At 39.7% G+C, this 25,099-nt stretch overlaps 3 protein-coding genes across 4 annotated transcripts in view; 1 reads left to right on the top strand and 2 right to left on the bottom strand.

The window, feature by feature from the left end:
• Positions 1-7,152: 7,152 nt before the first annotated feature.
• On the bottom strand, positions 7,153-8,583 carry LOC121509781 (E3 ubiquitin-protein ligase TRIM11-like). Its single transcript, XM_041787443.1, has 2 exons — positions 8,214-8,583; positions 7,153-8,060 (listed from the first exon to the last, which is right to left on the bottom strand). The coding sequence occupies exons 1-2, from the start codon at positions 8,581-8,583 to the stop codon at positions 7,153-7,155; spliced, it is 1,278 nt and encodes a 425-aa protein (XP_041643377.1).
• Positions 8,584-13,019: 4,436 nt separating this feature from the next.
• LOC121510489 (tripartite motif-containing protein 16-like) lies at positions 13,020-14,826 on the top strand. Its single transcript, XM_041788541.1, has one exon. The coding sequence runs from the start codon at positions 13,048-13,050 to the stop codon at positions 14,713-14,715; it is 1,668 nt and encodes a 555-aa protein (XP_041644475.1). The 5' UTR covers positions 13,020-13,047; the 3' UTR covers positions 14,716-14,826.
• Positions 14,827-18,254: 3,428 nt separating this feature from the next.
• The window catches only part of niban2b (niban apoptosis regulator 2b), a 61,474-nt gene continuing 54,629 nt past the window's right edge, over positions 18,255-25,099 (bottom strand). Inside the window, exons 12-15 of one of the 2 annotated variants that reach the window (XM_041788540.1) lie at positions 23,910-24,017; positions 22,983-23,094; positions 21,390-22,034; positions 18,255-19,272 (exon numbers count right to left, since the gene is read on the bottom strand). In XM_041788540.1, coding sequence (XP_041644474.1) covers positions 19,079-19,272; positions 21,390-22,034; positions 22,983-23,094; positions 23,910-24,017 — 1,059 coding nt within the window. In that variant the 3' untranslated portion in view covers positions 18,255-19,078. Of the gene's footprint in view, positions 19,276-21,389; positions 22,035-22,982; positions 23,095-23,909; positions 24,018-25,099 lie in introns of both variants that reach the window. The other variant, XM_041788539.1, reaches the window with a different exon arrangement.

Genomic DNA, 25,099 nt, shown 5'->3' on the forward strand with positions numbered 1-25,099 from the left:
ACAGAGCGCAAAGCAGACTGCAGTCAAGTAAGAATGGCGAAGAGTTTGGGTAAGTAGGAACTTAAATGAGACTGAGTTGCCTCTTAATTAGGATTTGATTTTACTTGATTATGTAGAACTGTCCCTTCCTCTCCAAAGATGAACTATTATCATGGACATGTAGGGAATATAGCCGGGAAAAGTCTGGGTTGGTTTCCCTCAAATGTACATTTTTTTTTTCTCCTTAATTTTTCTTGTAATTTTTTTCTGTTCTTTTTTGATGTGGTAAATAAGGAAACAGAGAGATTTCTGTGTTTGCATTCCCTGCAAGTGTATGACTGTTTATGTCTTTAATTTCAGAGATATTTGGAGCAGAGGTTGTGCTGGACTTTTTGTTGTCTGAAAGGGACACGACCCTTTTGATAAAAAAAAGGGTCATGAAGATCACATCATACCATTTTACGATCCGTCATTAGAATTTCCTTTTTAACATCTGTAATATAATTATGTGGAAATGCTGATTCATCATTCTAATCTGTCTGTCTGTCTAATCTGTCTGTCCAATTTCAGTAAATAATAATAAAACCCTGAATTGTATCATGGCTAAAATAGGGAAAGCTGGTAAAATAGATTTACAAGATTTCGTGGTTACAGGAAATCACATATATATACAATAAATAGCATATAGCTGGACCATATTACATTAATGACACAGGTTATATATTTGCATAATTGCCATACAGATTTATAAATGATTGAATGAGTCAGATGAATTCAGTGATTGAAACTGATTGAGGCAAGTACAGTATCTAAAAAATGATCCTATGATTGAAACACAGAAACATTTTGAATGTCTACAATGTGTACTTCAGTTAAAGTATGGTAAATGTGTAATAAAAGTTAATTATTTTTATTCACCCAGCTGTCGGAGGTGGAAAAAGTCAAAGTCGGGAGGGACTTGGTCCCAGTGAGAAACCTGGTTGTAGAACAAGTGAGTTATAGTCATAAAGTTGTCTGTGTGTTCCTTGTTTCTCTGCCACTGTCAAGTCTTTGTACTTTCTTGAAATTTCTTTCTTTCTCCCCCTCTGTTTCAGTCCCTCTATCTGCATCTCTCTTTCAGAATTTCTCTCTCTACCTCTTTCTCTGACTCTCTTTTAGCAGCTTTGTTTTTCAGAATCAAGAACAGATCCTTGAACATTTTGTAAAAGAGAGAAAAAAAGCATCTGTCAGTTTCTGAGTGGACTATTAACTATTTTTTAAAGGTTTAAATGCATGAAAGTATAGCAATAAAAAAATGCTAATTTGGTTAAATGATATATAACTTTTATGTTATAAAATAACCAAAATGAATTTGACATTTTTTTATTCAGAATGGCAAGAATATCCAAGTCAGCCTTTGGAGAGAGGCTGCACTGTGGAGGCTGGGGATGGGTGCCACCTGCAGCTTCACCCATATGAAGGCCAGTCCAAGTTACAGTCCACCATTTACCCAACTATGGAGGTAGGTTTTTAGTATGACATTTGGCAAAGCTCTGTTTTAACCTTGAAGAATTGATATTATTGGAAGTTTCATTCCATGGTAATTTTGTCACTACAGGAAGCCTGTTCAGCAACCATAATTAATGCCATGGGCACCCTGAAAGCTGAGGGCAGGCCTGGACTGCTTTTCCTTTTTGCAAATGGAAGCACCTATTACATCTCTGAGGCCCTGTCTATCAAAGGGGGCCTAATAACACAGGCAGAGCCTGTGAAGGGAGAGGGAGTAGGAGAGGGGGAGGGTGAAGGAGAGTGGGAGGGAGAGAGTGAGGGGAGTTAGATTATTAAGTAAAGGGGAGAAAAATAACAAAAAAAGCATGTACATAGTTTTAATTCCATTTTCTGTATTCATTTTTAGGGAGTTCATTGTGTGTTTTATTATCTTGGTAAAGTGTTCAGTGTTTTAACGTTTGTTCAATGTTTTCATCATTTATTTTGTGTTATTTCATTATAACAACTGTTATTTCTTAATCATTACTATTATTTCTTTTTAATAAATTATTCTTGATCACATGGTAGCATGTGTGAAATGTTTTCAACAACACACTAACTTCATTTATCTCCTTTTTCAAAAAACAAAAATTAATTGCAAACATTTCACAAAGGAAAAAAAAACAACAACAACAAAAAAAGTACGATACAAGAAAATGAGACAAACAGAACAGGAATACACAACACCAGGGGTCCAGCAAAAGCAAAATATACACAGGATGTAAAGTAACCACTAAAAGGAGAAAATGTAAACAGTTAGAGACAATCTTAAAGGTTTTGGCAGCTTTTCTTCCATTTCTACAGGAATTTGATACAGGTTTTTTTAACATTACATTTATGGATATGAATTTATCTTGGCTATGTGATGTCTCTTACAGAGTTGATGTTTTTTTGTTTTTGCTCATTACAGGTAGGTTCTGCAGGGTTTTCCTTGAAAAATAAAATATCAACTTTTACAGGAATGCCGCAGATCATTTGTCACTTGTGGGCCTCTATATATGTGTGTCAGTGGCTGTCTGCAGAGACCCCCTCCTCTGCCTCTGTTTTGATGGCTGAATCTCAATGTCCCCCCTAATCCCTGACCCCCAATTTCCATATACAGCGTGCGCGCCGCAGAACGCCAGCGATTTGTACTGCGGAGCACTCCGCTCCCTCTCTAGTCTATCAGAGCATTTCCATAGCCGGTGCTCTAGACCGGCAGCGGCACGTGTCTGGAGCAGCACATTGCTCCACTTCGTTTCAGATACGCTGCAGGTCTATTTTCAGCGCCGGCCGCTGCCAAGCCTCATAAATTCACTGTCGTTCAGGAGGCACCAACCATCGAAGTCACAAGCATAGAACATCCAGTTCTTTCAAAATAAAACACAATGCACGGACTCCCGATCGTAAATCATCACTTTATCAACATTACGTCTCATCCTGCAGCAAGAGCAAAGGGTCACCAAGCTACAATGGCGCCATTGACGAGGAAAAGTTAACTTTTGGGGACATTTAGCCAAAGAATTTTACATAAAACCATGGATCCTTTAAGCGAACATGAACCTTTAACTTCCTAATGTACTCACTCAAGGGGAGAAGCAATAATATCATGGACTTACACTGGAAAGGATGACAAATTAACCCCAAAAGGTGAAATAGTCCGCTGTTGACATGCTATTCCTGCGTGAACTTGCAGTTCTCCCGGGATCTCTTCCTGCTGATCAGGGCTTGCGTGCCATGGTGCAGCACTCTAGACTCGCTTCCAGTGGGCGAGGTCGCTCACCTTTTGGTTGGAGCAAACTCACTGCGCATCGGTGTGTGGCACGCACACTGTATATGGGAATTCGGGGTGAGCCCTTAGAACTTAGTTGACATCACCTGGAAAGTGATAGAGTACAAGAGGCTGTAAAGGCTCAAAATGGTATAACTAGGGAATAGGACAACAGTTTGCCACTTCTTGCATAAGCTGCATGTCATCATGTAGCTCACCTGAGCAGTTTTAGGAATGCTCATGAACAACTAAACCACAAAATTGAACGAAATAGGCGAAAAAGTCTTAGGCCCTGTTTTCTGTTTCCCAAAAGTCTGACGTTTACACGGCAACATTTTGAAAACGATCTCCATCTACACGGGAACGCAGGAAACAGAAAAACACTGTAGTAACGTCAGGGTTTCCTCCAGGATTTTTTGAAACTGTGGGGGAGGGCTTTGCTTAACACCCCCCCCCCCAGCCCTGAAATTTTAACATAACATACAGTAACATTACCACAACTTTAACATATAAAAATCATTGGAGTCCCTTAACTACAAATTGAACATGGATATTCCAAAGCTGTCAAAATAATGTTAAGAGTTTAAATGTCTATATTCTGAAAACTAAGAGGAAACAACAGTTTTTTTAGTTCTGGTAAATTTGATAACTTGGACACGCCACAGAACAAACACTCAAAAAAATTTTCAAAAAATGAAAATTATATTTTTTATGCTTTTGCTTTGCCTCCCTCCTTTCAAACATACAAAAACACTTTAAGATCATACTAATGACAACAGCCTGGGGATATGATTTGAATGAAAGATTTCTATAGTGGGATTCTGCTTTTATTACGTCCTCTTGCAATTATTTCATCCCAGAGGAGCCACAGGTAAGCCTCAGCCTATAAAGGTTATTCATACTATAACTTAAAAACATTTATCACTCACGTATTCAACAAGCTAATGTTAGTTTGTTCATGCTTGTTGTCAGACCAACCCGCACTCACGGACGGACACACAAACGATCTCTCCTCTAGTCTGTCACACACACACAGACACACACCCAACAGAAGCCTGACAGTCCGTCCCTATTGCTTTTATCCAGTCTTGTATTGTAATAGAAACGAAACTAAAGTTATATATAAAGCTATTTATAGATCGCTAGCATCTCATCTCCATAATGACACACGGTTGATGATGAATTTATCTACACAGGTTTACCACTATTTATCGGATTGTAATCAGGGAAGTACTAAACTAAACGAAATTAAAGTTCATCAGCTGGTGTTCGTTTTTCAAAATTAAGTTACAGAGCAGTGCCACATTTAATGATTACAATTTTAAACTCTTATTATGGTTTGTAAATGTGCACAGATATAAACTATATGTTTATATGGATCCATTCATACAATATAATTTACATTTTTAACTTCTGAAAAAAAATTATGAAGGCATGGTGGCTTTTATTTTGGTGTGGCGGTGTGCCACGATCAATTACATGAAGCAGAAACCCTGAACGTGATTTACTGCGCAATAAAACTGTCTCTACAACAAGGACAGAGTTATTCATGTGCTTTTGAGAATATGTAACTTTGTTATCATACATGTGTGCATGAGAGTATTTCGTCACTAAATCCTCCTCATCACCATCATAGTGTGGCAGTGAAATTTTACGGCACATATAAACATAAAAATGCATCGCAAGACTAGTTGTAACAAAATTCTGTTAAGACTGATTGATTTTCCATGGACAAATTTTTCTCCTAAAGCCTTTGATTTCTTGTGGATTTTCTCCGAAAGTGCAGCGCTTCCTTCTTTTCACGCAGCTAAAGAGTGATAGCCTTTTCAGAACAATATTTCTACTTCCCCTTTTTCAATTTAATCTTCTTCTTGGAAGTGATAAACCTTAACACAGAAGCTTCAATCCTGTCTCCTCCATCAGCGGTGCATTGATATGTAGCCGGTGGAGGAGACAGGGGAGTCTACGAGCTAAAGGTAGTTCATAAAACTTAAAGAAAAAAGATAAAGTCTAAATAATTTCCAAGAAGCAGATATACAGGAAAATAGAAATCTCAATCTGACAAAACAGGCTCCAGCTGCGCTCATGTGCAGCGCCGCACTTGATGAGAAAATCCACAAGAAATTAAAGGCTGTAGGAGCTGATTTCATGGACTGATTGATTTCATCCACACAGTCAGTTTGTTTGATCCCAATCTCAGCTCTGTCAGAGGAAATAATCAATCATCATTTGATTCTTTTTAATCTGCATCATGAGCTTCAAAAAGACCTCACTGTACATTTATCCATTCATTTCAACAGAAAGCAGAAAAATTCATCAGAATTCACAATATCTCCATGAAAGAAAGGTCTGCTGCTTTCTCTCTTTAGAGCCATGAAGAAGTGAAACAACAGCAGCAAACATCAGCACAACATTGTCAACACATTTAAAGGGAAGAGAAGTTGGTATTTTCATGGAGAGAAAATGTGGCTTCATCTGAACAAAAATCCTCCTGAGCAGTAACGGCTCCACGGCTAAACAGGAAGAGGAAAGAGAGTCAAACATGGACACAACACATGAGAAGAGGTCAAAGGAGGAGGGATGAGAATCATTTGAAGCCATCATATCAGCTCTCAAATGTCTGACAGAGAGCTCTGATTTGATTGAACATTGATTCTAAAAGCATGGACCATGGGACAGATTAGTCATTAAATAGCCATGTGTAAAGGTGGCTCTTCATTCCTGTGAATGAGGTCCAATCAGCTCTCAGCAACAAACATGAAGAAAAATCAAGGTGAAGGATTCAAACACAGAAGTTAGCCCACTTTTCCTTTAAATGGACCCCTGCATGATCAGACAAGATCATCTCATTGGATAGATATTTGTATCTCTTTTATGTATATTGAACTTAAAAACTCACTAGATATCTGCATTTTTAGTTATCTGAGTTCTTAAACTCCTCAGGAGGCTGCCATGTTTTGGTCCGCTCTGGCACCGTGGCGTCACAGTGCCGCAGCGCTCCTCACCATTCCTGTGCAGTAACTGCTGTTCCAGACTGGCAGCCAGTGTTAGGGCTGCATCTCAGAGACGCTGCACGTCTCAAGCATGGAGAATTTTAAGATCTGAGGTCTCGTCTTTTGTTTCCTCACACAATGAGTGTCATCGGTCAAACTTGGAAAGTGATAAATACAGAGCCTTATTTACCTTGTTGTAGCAAATACTTATGTCCACATCAGTAGAATATGTTTGAAACCTATTTCTAGATGAACCAGATGAAGGTCATGAGCTAAAATGTGTCTGTACGATAAAGTTATTCCCCAAATTTCTACAATTTATGAAGCTTTCTGTTTCTATAAGGTCAAAAAATGTTGCAGGTAAAGATAAACACAGTACACCACTTTGGGGTGTGCTTTTCAAAGTAAAAGCCCACCTTAGCATTTCTTTGGAGAATCTCCATTTGTATGTACAAAATGTTTTTTTTTTTTAAAGCTGCCGGCCCCTTCCACTATACACTGAATCCAGTCTCTCGTACGGAGGTTTATTGAGAAAAAACTTGGGAGGAATGACAAAGCTTTGACAGCAGGGAGACAAAGACAACATGCAGCAAACTTGTGTCTGGTATTAAAACTGTAATGTCAGCAACAGCTGCAAGCAGAAAAACATACTACCAGTCTCAAAAAAATGGTTACTGCATAGGAACGGTGAGGAGCGCTGCGGCACTGTGACGTCACATTACCAGTGCAGACTGAAACACAGCAGCATCCTGGTGAGTTTAAAATCTCAAATTTACTCAAAATGCAGATATCTAGGATATCTACTGAGTTTTTTTAGTTCACTATACATAGGAGAGATACAAATATTTTTCCAACTAGATGAACTTGTCTGATCATGCAGGGTTCCTTTTAAATGACTTCTGTCTACTTCAGCTTACACATCTCAGCAGTGGAACCATTAAAAATCCCAACTCCAGCATGTAGAGGCTGAGTGAATATGGTGTGGACTCTGTGGAGGAGAGTCATGGTTTCAGAGATGCTGTAGAAGGACAGAATCCCTGCTCTGTTATCCAGGTACACGCCCACTCTGGAGGACCGAGGACCAGAGACACGAGTTCTGACATCATTGTACCAAAACTCATAACCACTGTTAAAACAATTTAACGCCCAAGATTTGTCATTGGATCCAAATCCACATTCATTTCCTGTTCTGCTAATATTCTTGTATGTGACTGCTACAGAAACTCCTCCTCTTCTCTCCATCTCCCAGTAACAACATCCAGTCAGACTCTCTTGACTCAGGACCTGATACTCTCCAGTGAATCTGTCTGGGTGACTAGAATAAGACTGTAGTTGACTCATCCATTTAACTTTTCTGTTCCCATCAGATAATAACAGATTTCTGTTTGCTGTGTTTGGATCCAGTGTGATGTCACATGAATATCTGATGAACTCCTCTCTGGTCTTGGGCTCTGGTTGTGGCAGTAAAACATCCACTTCAGTCCCTGTGAGTGAGATGTTTGTCCATGTCTCTGTCAGGACGTCCTGTAGTTTATCTCTGACTGCTGACACAGCCGCTGTCACGTCTTCGAAGTACATCAGAGGACGGATATGGATGCTGTATGAATGTGATTGGACCTGCTGGGTCACATCAGAGCGTTGTTTCTCCATGAGACGGATCGGTTGGGTGAAGATCTCCTGGCTGTCCTCCACTGCTTTATCAGCGGTGCGATTGATGGCCTCTGCTTCCTGTTGAAGCAGCTTCACATCTTTCTCTCTGTCCTGGATTCTCTGCTGGATGTTTTGTCGACTCACCTCCAGCTCTCTCTGCCTCTCGGCCCTCTCTGCTGCAGCTGAGACTGTGTTGTGGCCTTTATTCTCATCGATATGAGAGCAGACGTTCTCCTGGAGCTTCTTGGATGGCTCCACCAGCTTGTGATTTTTAAATGTAGGTGATTCAAAATGAGGCTGAAGGTGATTCTGACAGTAAGAGGCCAGACACTGCAGACAGGACTTCTGGGCTTTCAGTTTCTTCCCGCTGCAAACGTCACAGGCCACATCTTCAGCTCCAGCATAGCAGTGATCAGCAGGAGCAGCTTGGAGTCCGCTCTTCTTCAGCTCCTCCACTAAAACTGCTAACATGATGTTTTTCAGCAAGACAGGCCTCGGTGTGAAGGTCTGCCTGCACTGAGGGCAGCTGTAGAGATTTTTCTCATCCTCTGTATCCCAGTAGGTTTGAAGACACTTCATGCAGTAGCTGTGTCCACAGGAAACAGTCACCGGATCCTTCAGCGGATCCAGACAGATGGAACAAGAGATGGTTTCCTTCACCAGCTGAATTTCTTTCTGTGCCATTTCAGCTCTCAGAGACAATGACTGTCTGAGTTTGACTCCCTGAGAAATTAAACTAGTTTGAGCTCTTATCAACACAGTGTGTTTGTGCTGTCAACATCAGCTCTTGTTGGTCACACCCATCTTCAAACTGTAGATCTGAAAGGGAGAGAACAAAGAAATGACCTCCTAAAAATGCTGGGTTAAAAACAACCCAATCTGGTAAATTTTCAACTTCTCTGCTGGGTAACTATCGGACCAACTGCACACTGGGTTAATCTGACCCAGCAAGATGGGCTGAAATTTAGTCCAAATGCTTGGTTCAACTCACTACAGTGCTGGGTTGATTCTGACACATAAATAAGTTAAATAGTTTTATCAAAATTTTGGGTAATAGTAGCTGGAATTTTGGGTTAATTTTACCTCATGAATGTGTTAATATCTCCATGTTTATTTACAGTAAAATCTGTGAAAATATAACATTGATAACACGTCTGATAAACAGTAAAATTTCTTTAATCAACTGAACTACTGGAAAATACACCCAAGATTCGGCATTCATATGTAAATGAAATATGTCACATTTCTTCTGGAGTTTAGAAAAATATTTATTTTTCAAGTGCTTTATGAATCTTAGCCTTGGGCCGACTTTTGGGATCATGCAGATGATGGTCATCTTTTCTAAAAGCAGGAAGTTTTCTTCAGCGATTCCTGACCAGAAATACAGAAACGCACAAAAATCGAAGCTATCCTGTCAGTTTTACAGCAGTATAACAGCATATCTGCAGTGGACTCATTAAAAAGCTCATATCCAACAGTGAAACTGTGTTTTACGTATTCCCTGCCTGAACACATAAATGTGGCCATGGTAGCAGTTGGGAAAAAATGTCACACCACAATTTTTAAATGGCCAGATCACAATCTTGGTTTTATCCCGATTTTTCATTTACTGAAAAAACAACCTTTTTCTCTATAAATTTTCATATACTGTGTCAACAAGCACGAGTTTTCGCTTTTTCTTCTGCACCAACATGTTAGCAAATGCAATATTCATATTCATATATATATATATATATATATATATATATATATATATATATTGCATGTGACAGGGATTTGTTGAAGGTTACATTTTCATTTAAACCAGCGAGTAGAATGAAAAATAAAGCTTAAAAAACTGAGCAGATGTGCCACAACACTGACATGAAACAACACTGAGATTCCAAAGAATAAATCATTAATGTGATTTGAATTAATTTAGCATACCACCTCATTATCTTTTCTTTAAACCATCAGATTATAAAAAAGATTCAAAGCTGTATTTTCCCTGCGTTATACTCAGTACTTTGCACTGATAAGTATGTTGATCTTTGAACTATCTATGGCTTGAGTTCTCACAAAGCCAAGACTCTGCCCTCTGTCATTGTGAATATTATCACCATGCACTCTCTAGAATGACATTCATTCATCAGGCCATCATCTCTATCACCTGTATTGTTAACTCTGCTGTTGATACTGAGGCCCCAACTTGTCTGACTGTGTCTGATTTAATTAACAAGCTTAGTTTGTCTGATATTATGAACTTAAAGACAGTTGGATGCCATTTTCACTGGAATCTGGTTTGTGTTCCTTTGACTGAATTGATGTGTTTTTAATCTGACCATAAGATGGTCTATTGGATGCTGAGTTATGTTTAAAAATGTTTTAACGGTGGCTTTCAACCCAGACCCCTTGCCTCTACTGAGGCATTAGTTCAAATCTTAGCCTGTGCTCATACAGATGCTGTTTTAAACAGGTTGAAAAAATTAGTAAGTCTCATTAGGGTCAAGGGAAACAGGGATGAAGGGATGAAGATAAGGGATGAGGGCATGGCTCGAGGGATGAAGAGCTGAAGATACACGTTGTGGGACGGATGGATGAAGGTAAAAACACTGCTTTGTCCAGACCTTTGATCTCATGGTGGAATGGGACATTACATTTTCACGGACTCACTGCTAAGGTCATATGGCCCACCCTGACAGTGTGCCCGCTTTTGTTCACGTCAGGTGGCTGAGCCAAAGTCTCATCCCACCAATCTATTATGCTATTGAACATTTTTTCTCCACAGCAGAATTCTGTGACCTGGCACGCCAGATGGATTTGTTTCACACATCAATCTGTAAAATCACTCATATACAGCGTTTGGGAAAGGGCAGAGCCTTTGAAAAAACTTGGAGGGTGATTGGATGAATGTTCTGTCACATCATTACGGGCTAATCAGAGCTACAAAACACGTGATATAACCTCTAACCCCTACCAAAGGAGTAAACTCCATAAAGAAATGTATAACTCAAAGCATGGCGACTGTAGACATGTCAGTATACAACTTCTGTCATTTTTATGAAGAGCACAACTCTATGCTTTTCTTTGTTCTTCTTTTAACAAAGAAATGTCAAGTTCTGATAAAGCTGGCGCTCTAGCAGCATCAATGCTAAGCTCTTCCACCATAATTGCATCGGCCTCTTGCTGTTGCTTGCTTACGTCATGAACCCTGCCGCGCCTGAAAATACTGCCCCTTGTTGCCGATTGGTCCTGTCACCTTCCAACCGGGCCCAACGGTTCAGATGGGAGCTTTGCATGATGGATTTACCAGTGAGAAACACAGAAACTGGCGTATCCATCTGCTTTGCAAGGTTAGGATACTGACCTAATATCTGTGATGTCACAGTGGAGTAGGACTTCCCCGCTAAAAATTCTCTCGCCCACTGCTTTTTCCAGCCCTTTTAACTCAGAGTGGAGTGGGATATTAAATATTTCAGAGATGTCATGATGTGACATGGCCCAACCCCAACGGCATGCCCACTTCTTGTGTGCACAAGATCCCCCAACTTGGTGTTCACGCCTGACGGCTGAAGCCCAGTGTCTGCTGGCTCGAGCTGCTAGGAAGGAGGACACGGAGGCAGAAGACGTGTGCAAAACACTTTGCATTTATTTTAAAACACCATGTTAACACCAAGACATTTCAACACAGAATGACTCCCTTTTATAACTTCCCTCTGCTAATCATCCACTGGGATAAACCAACCCCCAGGTATTCACCATTCATCCTGTAATCCGCTGTGCTCTGAGAATCTTCCCCACACAGTGGAATTCTAGACATTAACCTAGAATCTGAGATGGGACAACGTGGAACTTCTTCTTCAACAGTAGAAACAGTTCCATGTTGTCCCATTAAAATCATGTTTTAATACAAAGGAAGTAATGCTTTTCTGAATGAATGTCTTTTAGCTCTGTAGCTGACACACTGCTTATTCTGAGCTCAGTGCTCTGTGTTTGCAGGTAAGTAACAGCATTTCACCCTCAAATAATAATTTACAGACATTTTTACAACAACACAATTCAAAGTACATCTTACTATTTAACTAAGTGCACGGGAGCTAACAACAGAAAACATGAGCTTAACATTTATCAGAGTGGGAAACTTTTCTTAAGATTAATATTGTCCACTATTACTCACGCAGGCTTTTCTGTTCTTCAGCATGGCATCACCACAGTAACATTTTCAAAACACATCTAACTTGACAGAAAGTAGCCGACACACTCCTCAATAGCCACCTGCAGTGCTTAAGCCTATACATGAGTTTTGAGTGTTTGTACACAATACTGATCTGTAAAACAGGAGAAATAATGACACAGAGAAAACTTGCAGCTGTTCTTCTGGTCGATCTTGCCAGGACGGCAAGCAAAAGGCCACTTCATAGTCAAGACAGTCCGGGTGCTGCAAGCGCTCTGCTGCCATCTAGTGGTGAGTACAGCACACATACATTTTAGCCTCTAAAGCTGCAGAGAACCAATTTGGAGGTCTGCATCCTCTTACAATTTTACAATAATTGAAATGAAAGACATAGCAGCATTTTAAAAAAGGAAAAGAATTGTCATGTATTACTGTTCTGTGCTGTCTGCAACACCATTAAGAAGCAACAAAGGGGTTATTAAGATTTTGCAATTCTGCATAATGGACATAAAAGCTTGTTTCTTCCCCTCAGTTTCTGTATAAATACCATGTAAGAGCGTATATAGATGTAGCCCATTCAACCTGACTGTATAAGCTAGAATGGACTAGTGTCTAAAATGACTCATGTAGACATTTCAGAGCAAAAATTCTGCATATTTTAGTTTTAAAAGCTTCAAATGTTTTCAGATGTGGAGCAGATTTGAACTCAGGCTTCGTCATAAAAGTGGAAGCCAAGTTAAGACTTCACTAAGACCCTCCTCTTCATGGAATAAAGCAGAACTTGATAATCCCTGCCTCTTCTTTCTGAGAAACAGGAAGCTCCTCTCTGACAACATTTCCTTGTTCTCTCCCCATCAGATCTACAGTTTGAAGATGGGTGTGACCAACAGGAGCTGACCTTCACAGCACAAACACATGCTTTGTAGATCAGAGCTCAAACTAGTTTCATTTCTCAGGAAGTCAAACTCAGACGGTCATTGTCTCTGAGAGCTGAAATGGCGCAGAAAGGAGTTCAGCTGGATCAAGAAGCCTTCTCTTGTTCCATCTGTTTGGATCTACTGGTGGATCCGGTGACTGTTCCTTGTGGACACAGCTACTGCATGGAATGTCTTCAAACCCACTGGGATAAAGAAGATGAGAAGAAACTCTATAGCTGCCCTCAGTGCAGGCAGACCTTCACACCGAGGCCTGTCCTGCTGAAAAACACCATGTTAGCAGTTTTAGTGGAGGAGCTGGAGAAGAGCGGACTCCAAGCTGCTCCTGCTGATCACTGCTATGCTGGAGCTGAAGATGTGGCCTGTGATTTCTGCAGTGGGAGGAAACTGAAAGCCCAGAAGTCCTGTCTGCAATGTCTGGCCTCTTACTGTCAGAATCACCTTCAGCCTCATTTTGAAGTAGCTCCTTTAAAGAAACACAAGCTAATGGAGCCATCCAAGAAGGTCCAGGAGAACGTCTGCTCTCGTCATGTTCAGGTGATGAAGATGTTCTGTCGCACTGATCAGCAGTCTATCTGTTATCTTTGCTCTGTGGATGAGCATAAAGGCCACGACACAGTCTCAGCTGCAGCAGAGAGGGCTGAGAGGCAGAGAGAGCTGGAGGTGAGTCGACAAAACATCCAGCAGAGAATCCAGGACAGAGAGAAAGATGTGAAGCTGCTTCAACAGGAAGCAGAGGCCATCAATTGCTCCGCTGATAAAGCAGTGGAGGACAGCCAGAAGATCTTCACCCAGCTGATCCATCTCATGGAGAAACGACACTCCGATGTGACCCAGCAGGTCCGATCCCAGCAGGAAAGCCAAGTGAGTCGTGTCAAAGAGCTGGAGGAGAAGCTGAGGCAGGAGATCGCTGAGCTGAAGAGGAGAGACGGCGAGCTGCAGACGCTGTCACAAACACAGGATCACAACCAGTTTCTACACGACTACCCCTCACTGTCAGCACTCAGACAACCTACACGCTCATCCAGCATCCATATCCGTCCTCTGAGGTACTTTGAAGACATGACAGTGGCTGTGTCAGCAGTCAGAGATAAACTACAGGATGTCCTGACAGAGACATGGACAAACATCTCACTCACAGGGACTGATGTGGATGTTTTACAGCCACAACCAGAGCCCAAGACCAGAGAGGAGTTCATCAGATATTCATGTGACATCACACTGGATCCAAACACAGCAAACAGCTATCTGTTATTATCTGATGGGAACAGAAAAGTTAGATGGACGAGACAACAACAGTCTTATCGTAGTCACCCAGACAGATTCAGGGGAGAGTATCAGGTCCTGAGTCGAGAGAGTCTGACTGGACGTTGTTACTGGGAGGTGGAGTGGAGAGGATTTGTTTTTGTAGCAGTCACATACAAGAATATCAGCAGAACAGGGGACTGGAAGAAATGTGAATTTGGATGCAATGACAAATCTTGGGCATTCTATTGTTCTTACAGTGATTATGAATTTTGGTACAACAATGTCCATACTCCTGTCTCTGGTCCTCGGTCCCCAAGAGTGGGAGTGTACCTGGATCACAGAGCAGGTATTCTGTCCTTCTACAGCATCTCTGAAACCATGACTCTCCTCCACAGAGTCCACACCACATTCACTCAGCCTCTACATGCTGGACTTGTGATTTTGGACGGTTCCACAGCTGAGCTGTGTAAGCTGAAGTAGACAGAAGTCATTTAAAGAAAAAGTGGGTTCAATTCTGTGTTTGAATCCTTCACCTTGATTTTTTTTCATGTTTGTTGCTGTTTGTTGGACCTCATTCACCAAGTGTTCTTACTCACAAACTTGTTCTTACACAGTTTTGAAGAAGATTCTGACATTCAGCAAAGTCTTCTTCTCTGTGATTTGTTCTCAGCTAAGAACCAAATCTAAGAAGACAGTCTGATATGACAGGATCAAATCACAGGATTGGATTTTCTTTCATTTAGCACAATTATATTATTCAACAACTTCAATGAACACCATTTAAAGGAGTTTGATTTTGCTCATGCAATGACTGATGTAAACTCCAACATGTTCAATTGTGAATATAAACTAAGCACTAAGGCAAGAATTTTTCAATGAAAAATCAAAGACACATGGCTGTTTAATAACTAATCTGTCCCATGGTCAGTGCTTTTAGGTTTTATTGTTTGTCTTTAGAAGCGTTTAATCATTTTCATGTCAACATTTAACATTTTATTCACATATCTTGTAATCATTGTTCCTCATTGTTGAGACCTTAAATAAAAATCATTAATCCTTTATAAGCCTTTGTTTTTTTCTCTATCACTGAACTTTAGACAGAGTTCGTAAACACACAAATTAACAAGTTATAATTCAGGAATCAGTTCTCTGTTTGAATCTCTTGCTGGTTCTCCAACAGAGGTTCTTCCAGAAGACCTTCACTCAAGACCCTGAGAGGTCAGCATCAGAGCATTTCACACAGCCAAACACACGAGGATCTTTTTTATCTTTAATAATATAAATATAATATTTGATGCCACAGAGTGAGAAAAATAGAATAAAAAATCCTCATGAGGTTGTCATGATTAATGCATGAAAAGGTCAAGATGTAAATCTCATCGCTGGTGCACACCTATATGGATTATATCATCGGGCCCCTCAGGGAATCAGGCGCTGGACTATTACGAACCCTTCCCGGACTGTAAAACCACTACTAACTGACTGAAACAGGGATGTTGATGAAAGCCTGGGACATGAATGATGCCACTGCTCCCTCTAGTGGCACAAATGTAAACTGCAATGTCAAACCCTCAGGACCCACCATCTTTCTGATGATGAACAGAGATCTAATGTTTAAACGGTTTGACCACTCCAGTATATAGGAGGAAAAATCAGGCAGTTTTGCAGCTCTTTATCATTGCTATAATTGTTGCTAATGCTAGTATCAGAATGATCATTCTACATGTCAAATCCTGCAGATACCAAGCACATTGATTCTATTATCATGGACATTAACGTCTATTGTTGACCACTGGTGACTATTTTATCTTCTGACAGCAGCTTTGCATCTATTTTATTTATTTGAAATGTTAAAATGGGTCACTAACATTGCATATCTGCAACAATTCCAAAAAAGTTAGGACACTGTGTAAAATATAAACAAAAACAAAATGCAATGGCTGTCAAATCTCACAAACCCATATTTTATTTACAATAGAACATAAACAACATGCCAGATGTTGAAACTGAGACACTTTACAATTTCATGAAAAATGCTAGCCCATTTTGAATTTGATGGTAGCTCAAAAAAATCTCAAAAAAAGTAGGGACAGGGCAACGAAAGCCGAAAACGAAAGTAAGTACTAATGAAAAACAGCAGGAGAAGCTGTTTAGAGAGGCAGAGGTTCACCAATCTATGAAAAAACTAGGCCTGAATTGTGGAACAATTTCAGAAAAATGTTCCTCAATGTAAAATGTTTAAGACTTTTACTATCCAATAGTCTACAGCAGGGGTGCCCAAATTCTTTTCAGTGAAGGGCCAAAAATGAATCGGGTGGAGGGTTGCGGGCCAAAACTCAACATTTATGTTGCAATGCATGAAATTAACTATGCCTATAGAATCATTGTGCAAAATAAAACTCATACAAAGTAATTTTGAAAATGAATAACACTATTCTTTATTGTGTTTCACAGTATGAAATTACTGAACATCCATATGGCACAAATACTAATTAGGCATACTACCTTGAAATCAATTTCAGTGAAAAAGTACTCATGTTTCCAACTATTTTTAAACTTTCTCTTATCTGTGTGCCACTGCCTCACACGCTCCATCTCTGCCATGACCCCAGCATCTTCTCACTGACCCACTCTCTGGTCATGGGCATCCAGATCTGAGCTGATGGAGCTCAACAGCCATCAAGAGCCACCTTACCCCCAGTGTAACACAATGTTAATTTGTGGTCAGGAGAGTAAGTGCAACAATAAATAAATATTGAAAGAAATATTTAGACTGCTGGCAGTGGGAAAATAATAATAAAAAATAAGATAAAATAAAAAATTAGAACATGGGCAGCGGGCCAAAAATAATGGCTCATGGGCCAAAGTTGGCCTGTGGGCCCCAAACTGGACAGCCCTAATCTACAGTCTACATCTTCAATGAAAGTTTCAGAGAATCTGAAGAAATCTCTAAGCAGGGGACAAGGTCAAAGGTCAATATTTGATACTAGTGATCCTTGAGCCCTGCCTTAATAAAGGCATGATTCTGTACTGAAAATCCCTGCATGGGATCAGGAACACTTACAGGAATTGTCGTGTGTCTACACAGTTGGTCGTGCCATCCAAAAATCAAAGGTAAAGCTGTATCTTACAAAGAAGAAGCCATATGTGCCTTCTCTGGGCCAAAGCTCATTTAAAATGGACTGAGACAAAATAGAAAACTGTTCTGTGGCCAGCTGACTCAAAATAACAGACACCATGTCCTGTGGACTTATGAGGAGAGAGACCATCCAGCTTGTTATCACAGTTCAAAAGCCAGCTTTTCTGATGGCATGGGCAGATTATACATCTGGAAAGGGACCATCAATGCTGGAAGGTAGATCGAGGTTTTAGAGCAACATATGCTCCCATCCAGACGATGTATCTTTCAGGGAGGGCCTTGACTATTCCAGCAAGACAATTCTAAACCACATACCACATCCATCACAACAGCATGGCTTCACAATAGAAGAGTCCAGGTGCTCAACAGGCCTGTCTGCAGTCCAGACCTATCGCCAATAGAAAACATTTGGAGCACCATAGAAAGAAAAATCAAGCAAAAAAGAGGACTGCTGAGCAGCTAAAATCCTACATCAAAGAGGAATGAGACAACATTCCTCCCCCAAAACTCCAGCAACTGGTCTCCTCACCTCCTGGTGTTGCACATGGCCCTGTTCCAACTATTTTGATATGTGTTGCTGCCATCAAATTCAACATGAGCTAATATTTTCCACAAAATGGTAAAATGTCTCCCTTTCAGCATCTGATGTTATGTTTTTGAATAAAATATGGGTTTATGAGATCTGACAGTCACGGCATTCTGTTTTTACAGCATCCCAACTTTTTTGGAATTGTAAAAACATTGATATTGTCAGAAAGCATCTTAGACATATACAATTACAAATGTCCATAAGACCTCAGTGTCAATTGTGTTGATGAATTAGTGTTACTGTTGCACACTTTCTATGCCTGCAGAACCAACAACTCAGAGGACAAAGTGATAATAATTAATCAGTAATGATTTATTATCAATAACAGTTATTTGTCTCAAACACAAGTAAAATAAATCTAAAAGGACACTGTTGAAAATAGAGACAGGGTGCACAAAAATAAATAAAAGCAAGGTGTTGAAATCATCAGAGACATTACTGAACACATAAAATGATGTAAAATGTCGGTTTGGTGATCACAGCTCCAAAGACACATTTATACAACATATACAAAAGCTTTCCTTGTTAGGGATCAAATAGTGTTACTCCCAACAATACAAAGGAATTGTCAAGTCTTTAGACGGCACATCCAGACAATAAATGAATAATAATGCATAATGTAAATTATCTTCTGCTGTCATTTAGGTCCAACGATAGATGAGGATTTACTAACAGAAATCATATTTACATAAAGAAATGCTTTAAAAAAATGTAAATATTTGGCAGTTATCAAAGGCAACTTGACTTAAAAAGACAAAATGATGAATTAAATCAGTTAATATGTTTTTTTTTTTTAACCAAATCCACCTTATATACTCATAAATCACCATTAAGACCTCACGCTGGTGCTTATATTTATACTAAGAACATTGTGGAACATGTGAAATAAAGCTCAGACATTTTCTGCAAAGTTGTGAAGGTTTTATAGGATGAATAATATTCTTAAATGAAGAAAACAGCACCTGAGGCCTGCTCGGTAAATGTTCTGCTGTGTTTGTAACTGACGAGGAGGAGGAGGAGTTTAAATCAACATCATTACTACTGAAGAGATTTAAAAAAAATCATGGTAAACAAGGCAGGATTGAGTTCATGTACAACAAAAAAAATTCCAATCGTCACTGCTCTGCAGGCTCAGAGTCACTGCGTTGGCTTTCTGCTACTGGCGCGGCTGCATCACCCGTCTGCTGCTCCTCTGCTGGCTGTGGGACCGCCTCCTCCTCCTGCTCCTCACCGCCTTCGCTGCAGGGAGACTGGAAGCCACTGTCGTCGTGCGGGGGTGGGGGGAAGTCTGATGTTGTCTCTGAGGGCGCTTCTGAAACAAAGTAATCATAATAAAAATAAACATATAAATAATTTCATTGACTCTGGCTATAATATTAACTAGAATCAACAACTGTCAGTTATATGACTTTGTGACCTTGTTGTGGTTCTGCTGTCTATCTCTGAATAATTAAATCAACTAAATCATTTCACACACACACACACACACACACACACAAAAAAAAATCAGAGAGCTTGCTCACTTTGGAACTGACCTTTTTCTGAGCCATAGCACAAACCTCTTCTGCAATGATGTGCTTTAACTTTGTAATGCTAAAAGCTTGTACAACCATTTTAAACTGAGGGTTATCTTCACCTTATGTACTCCTTATGTACTCAAGAAGTGAGCAGTGGAGAGGAATTTACAACGGAGTGACACCATTTAAATCAAGACCAGTTAAACTGTGACACCGCTTTTGTACATTAGATTAAATGAAATGATTGAAAGGTGGCATGTAACGTGCATCTTCTGGCCATGTTTCGTTTGCTTTAAGAATTTTATCATGAGGAATTTCAAAATGTTTTAAAAACAGGACTTTATTTTGAAAAATTCAAGGATGGTGGTTTATTATCAATGGATGAACTCTTGTGGCTTTCTGGGGCCCAGATTTAGGAGGCACTGCTCTAGGTGGACCTACATGCAGCAGGAAACATTGGAAAAATTCTACAATTATGGGCATGATACCTGGGCTTCACTAAATAAGTGTTTTTGTTTTTTTTTAAAGTTAACTGGTTTACCTGGCGAGGAGGTGATCAATTTCATAGCTGACTTAGTGCTGCAGACCTCCACATCAAGGCAGATGAAGGGAGATAAGAGTCTAGAACAGGGGAGTTAAACTCAATTACAGGAGGGGCAGAAATCTGAATTTTGGTCTAACCCCAGGGCCTAACGGGGTCAACATGCACCATAAAGTGTCTGCTTCATTTTCACAAGTAATGAATTAAGAAAGGAAAAAAAAAACTTAGCACCAAAGATAAATGATTGAAGATTCAAGTCAAAATAATAAATTTAAAGGCTAAAAAACTGAGATAAAAAGTCAAACTTAATAGTTGAGAAGGTCAAAACAAAATTAAAAGTCAAAATCCTGTTTTTAAAAGGCATATATATAACAAAGAAAGTCACAATTTTAAAGGTCAAAATTTAAGATAGAGTCAAAATGATGAGTTTGAAAGGTAAAAATATGAGATGAAATTTGAAATTATGAATTTAAGTCAAAATATGGGATTAAAAGTCAAAGTTAAGAGCTTAAAAGTTCAAACGGGAGATAATGAACATAATCATGAGTCTGTAAGGTCCAAGTATAAGACAAAATACAAAAACATGATTTATAAGGTCAAAATATGAGATAAAATTCCAGATCATGAGTATAAAAGGTCAAAATATGACTTATGATTTGAAATAACAAATCTAAAAGGTCAAAATATGAAATAAAAAGTCAAAATTTCAAGTTTTAGTCGTAACTGGGAGATACAAAGTTGGATATCTGAATTTTTTTCCCCTCATTCCTGACTTTTTCTCCATTTTTTTTTTTTTTTTTTTTTTTTTTTAACTTTGTCAAGTTTTTATGACCTAGTAAGGATATTTAAAATCATGGAGATAAAGTTTACATTTTTATTCATATCAAGCTAATAAATAAGACTCGTCTTATCCTGTTAGCTAGTTAGCAGCTTGGTTAGCTAGCACACTGCCATACATTCTCTCTGAAATCTACTGCAAAAGTTATTTTTTTCCCACATACTTGTGACACATAAATACTATACATATTACAGAGGGAAGGAGTTTTGCAGGCAGGTTGGATAACAGAAATTTCCATAGGAATGAATGGACTTCTGGTCATACATGTGTGGAAACTAGGGGTTAGAATGTGTTCACTTCTGTAGGCACCACTGTGTATAACCAACAGATGGTAGTTCTAGTTAAGGGAGCTGCTTAAGATCTTTACAATAAAGAACACAAAAAACTAAACACAGAAACTGATAAAAGTAACCCAAAACTAAACCATTTTAATTGTCTAACAAGATAAACTGACAAATTAGCATTAAATAGGATTCAAAACCATGATGAAACTGAAAAACTAAAATAAAGTTTAAGAATTTCAGAACAACCTTGTTCTGTAGCTCCAGCAGGGGTTTCCTCAGATGGAGGCGGTGGTGGAAGCACCTCCTCTGTGGCCTCCTGGTTGCATTGTGGTTGTTCTTCCTCTGTCACTGGCTGGCTGTCTTCTACAAGTTTCTCCTCAGCAGCTGGAGAGCTTTCTGTCGGAGTTTCAGCCACCTGCTGGACCTCTTTATGCTCTGATTCTTCCTCCTCTCCCTTTACCTCAGAACTGTTTAAGTCTGTAGATGCCTCTGCTTTTTCAGGACTACCCAATTCGTTTTGTGCAGGACAAACTTTCTCTTCCAACTTTCTGTCCTCCTCTTCATCCTCCTCCAACTCTCCGTCCTCCTCCGGGATGTCGTCGACACCGGGCACCTCCACACACGACTCACCAGGTAGGACTGGGGCTCCCTCCACCTGGATCATGGACACCACCTGCTTCATCCTCCTCCTCTTCTGGGACTCCTCTCCCTCTGCATCGCCTTCAGGCTCCTCCCCTGCTCCATCAACCTCCTCCTGCGCTCCTCCGTACTCCCCGGCCCAGTCGATGGAGGGGTTTTCTCCCAGCAGGTGCAGACTGGGGTCACTGTTGCCGAGCACGATGCTGTCTCTGTACAGGTTGTGTTTCCTCTGGACCGCTGCCTCTTTCACAGCTGCAGAGAGAGGAGAGAGAACACTTCCAAATTTAATGCATGTGGTTTTCAATCTTATTTTTGCCCAAGGTGCACCTAAGATCAAGCCAAAATTTCAAGGCACACCAAAACCATATCTATACAAAATAGCTTCTTACATATTACAGTAAATCCAGGCAAGCCACAAAGTCAGGTGTTGCCATATAACTGAAATCAGCTGATCTCGCAAGCCCTCATCAGCTGACAGCCAGCTGATTCATTCAATCAGCACGCTATTGGCAAATCGCACTCATGCTGCTATATTCAGACTGCTCTTGCCTGGCTATGCTTTGCTATTCCTTCTGCAAGCCACTTTTTACAACCCTCCTCCACCCCAGCTCCTCCTTTATTCTGTCTCTGACTTTGTGAGTGAGATTATGTTGTCATGATGGCTGCTCTGCTTTGAGTTCTTCTGCTGCTTCTCTTCCTGCCCCAGGCTTTCCTTGTAGGCAAAGGAAAGATAGGAACATGTGGTGTTCCTGCTTGATACTTTCCATGTAGTCTCGCGGAAGGGCAGGGGCTTCTCAAAACAGTCATGTGCATGAAAGCAATGAGTGCAAATTAAGAACTGCTAATAAAGAAACCCATCTATAACCACACATCAAGTCTGTTTAATGAAAAAGTGGTCCTGATTGAACTTAGGTTATGCATAGTTGTAATAATTGTAGGAACACCAAGACTTGGCTCAAGGCACCCACACCATTTGGGACCCATGCTCTACACCACTAGATTCAAGAGGGATGGATACTGCTTTTTATTAATTTTGTTTTTTAGATGGCTTAGTTGGAATTTACCAAATTAACAGGTAAAATTTTCAATTACATATGCCCACTTCTGCTTAAAAACCTTTTTTTAAACAGCTAAGATTCAGGCATTAGAGGAAACTTGACCAAAGAATGAACTACTGAAGTGCAGAAGGTGAAGACAGACCCATCATGATGTCCTTCATGACAGAGTGCAGCACCACCTCCTCAAAGATGTTCTCCACCAGGATGAAGCGAGAGAAATCCTCAAAGATCAGCTCCTGGAAGCGCGGCAGCTCCTGGAGTTATTAAAAAAAAAAAAAAAAAAAAAAAAAAAAGCAACAGTCAAATATGCACACAAAAAAAAACAAAAAACAAAAAACAGGGAAATCCAAGCATCAAACATGCAAGAATGAGGAAGGAGATGCTTATTATGATGGCCTAATAATTTGACAACTAAATATCAACTATAGACAGTGGTAGGCAGTCACACGAATCTCTAATAATAAGGAGCTTAGGCCACTTAGAATTTCAGGTGAAATAAGGTCAAAAGTCCTACCCAGTAATACCCAAATTAAACTGAATGCTGTGTTTGAACCATTTGGAATAAAAGCACAAACAAGATGTCTTTAGAGAGGTAACACCCAAACTCTCAGATTCACTGTGGCTGCCACTGATATTGAGTAATAAAACAAAATTTTGATTTGATTTCAGTTTATTTTAATGCCCGGCCCCCACAGCGTCAGTCATGAAAAAGCTGGTCCTTGTAAAAAGTAAGTTGATGACCTCTTGCGTAGGGGGTCTGTACATGGCAAACCTATTTTGTTTATTGTTTTGTTTTGTTTTTTTTTTTTAGTAAAAAAAAAAAAAGCAACCTTCTTTTGGGTCCTTACCCAGATAATTTGACCAGGATTGTTGGCTTAAATTGAAAAAAATCCAAGAATTAGGTAAAGCAACTAGTAATTCTAGTGCAGACTACCCAGGGATTTAACTTGAACCCTTTAGTTAGATAATCACACACATCACAAGTATTATCTACATATCTTTCAAGTGTAAAAATGTATTTAAAGTAAAATATGTCCATCCGTCGTAGACAGAATGCTGTGAGACTCACCGGTGAGCATGTGGGGCTGAGCTGCTTCAGCATGTAGGGGATGAAGATCTGAAGGAGAGCCTCTCGGAAGAAACGCTTCCTCACCGTGCTGCTGTCGTAGTCAAATTTCTGAAGGAAAGAAAAAAATGATATCCTTATATTGCATCTGTTGCTCATTGGGCTGCACAGTTAGACATTATGGGCTGTAAACTGGGCTGTAGAGTGATGGTAGAGACAACAAAGGTAGACAAACAGCAATAGCATATTTGGACATGTAATGAGACAAAAGTCGTTTTAGTTTTTGATCACTCAAACTTAATTCTGACAAGTTTAGAAGTGTAACTATACTGAAATTTAATGTCATTATTTTAATGACAGAAATTGTCACAAATATCCATATAACACCTTCAAGCACAGACTCTCACTGAGCACCAAAATATCAGCTCTTTTTGCCAAGTTGAGCCAAATAATCAGAAAGAATTCTGAAAAGAGACAGATTTCCCATCACAATGACCAAGGCTAGATGGACATCAGCTGTGGAAACAAATAAGATCAGGGTTTACCGAGATGGTCGTACTGAACCAAACTTGACTGGCAGTAACTGACCACATGCGTGGTTCAAGCCAAAACAACAATGGTGGATTACAGGGTTGTGTTCATGCTGCAGAAGCTACTGAGCTTATTATGGCTTCTACAGCAAAATCTGATGCTACTTTACCACCACCGCAAACAACAAATGGTCATGAAAACCAGCATACACTAGATGTTCTTAGATCCACCGCTGAGAACAACCAGAAGGGCAACCAGGAGAAAGTCTGTGGCAGTTTTCCGTAATCTTCTTCTCTCTTTTGGTGCATTTCCATGGCAGTGTTACAGCGCCACTTACAGGCCTGGCATATATATATACTACAGTGTTTTCAGTTGTTTTCAGTGGTTCCGTGCTTGCTTTTCACAAGTAATAACTTATGGAAAGACAAAAAATTTGCACTGATGATAAATTGAGAATAAAAAACATTTAAAGGCTAAAGATCTAAGATAAGAAGTCAAAATTCTTAGTTTAAAAGGTCAAAACACAAAATTAAAAGTCAAAATTGTGTTTAAGGTAAATATATGAAACAGAAAGTTGAAATTGTGGGTTTTAAAGGTCAAAATATGAGATAAAATTCAGAATCATGAGTCACAAAAGTCAAACATGAGTAAGAACTTTGAGT

The sequence above is a fragment of the Cheilinus undulatus genome, linkage group 5, assembly GCF_018320785.1.
Source record: "Cheilinus undulatus linkage group 5, ASM1832078v1, whole genome shotgun sequence".
NCBI classification, from domain to species: domain Eukaryota; kingdom Metazoa; phylum Chordata; class Actinopteri; order Labriformes; family Labridae; genus Cheilinus; species Cheilinus undulatus.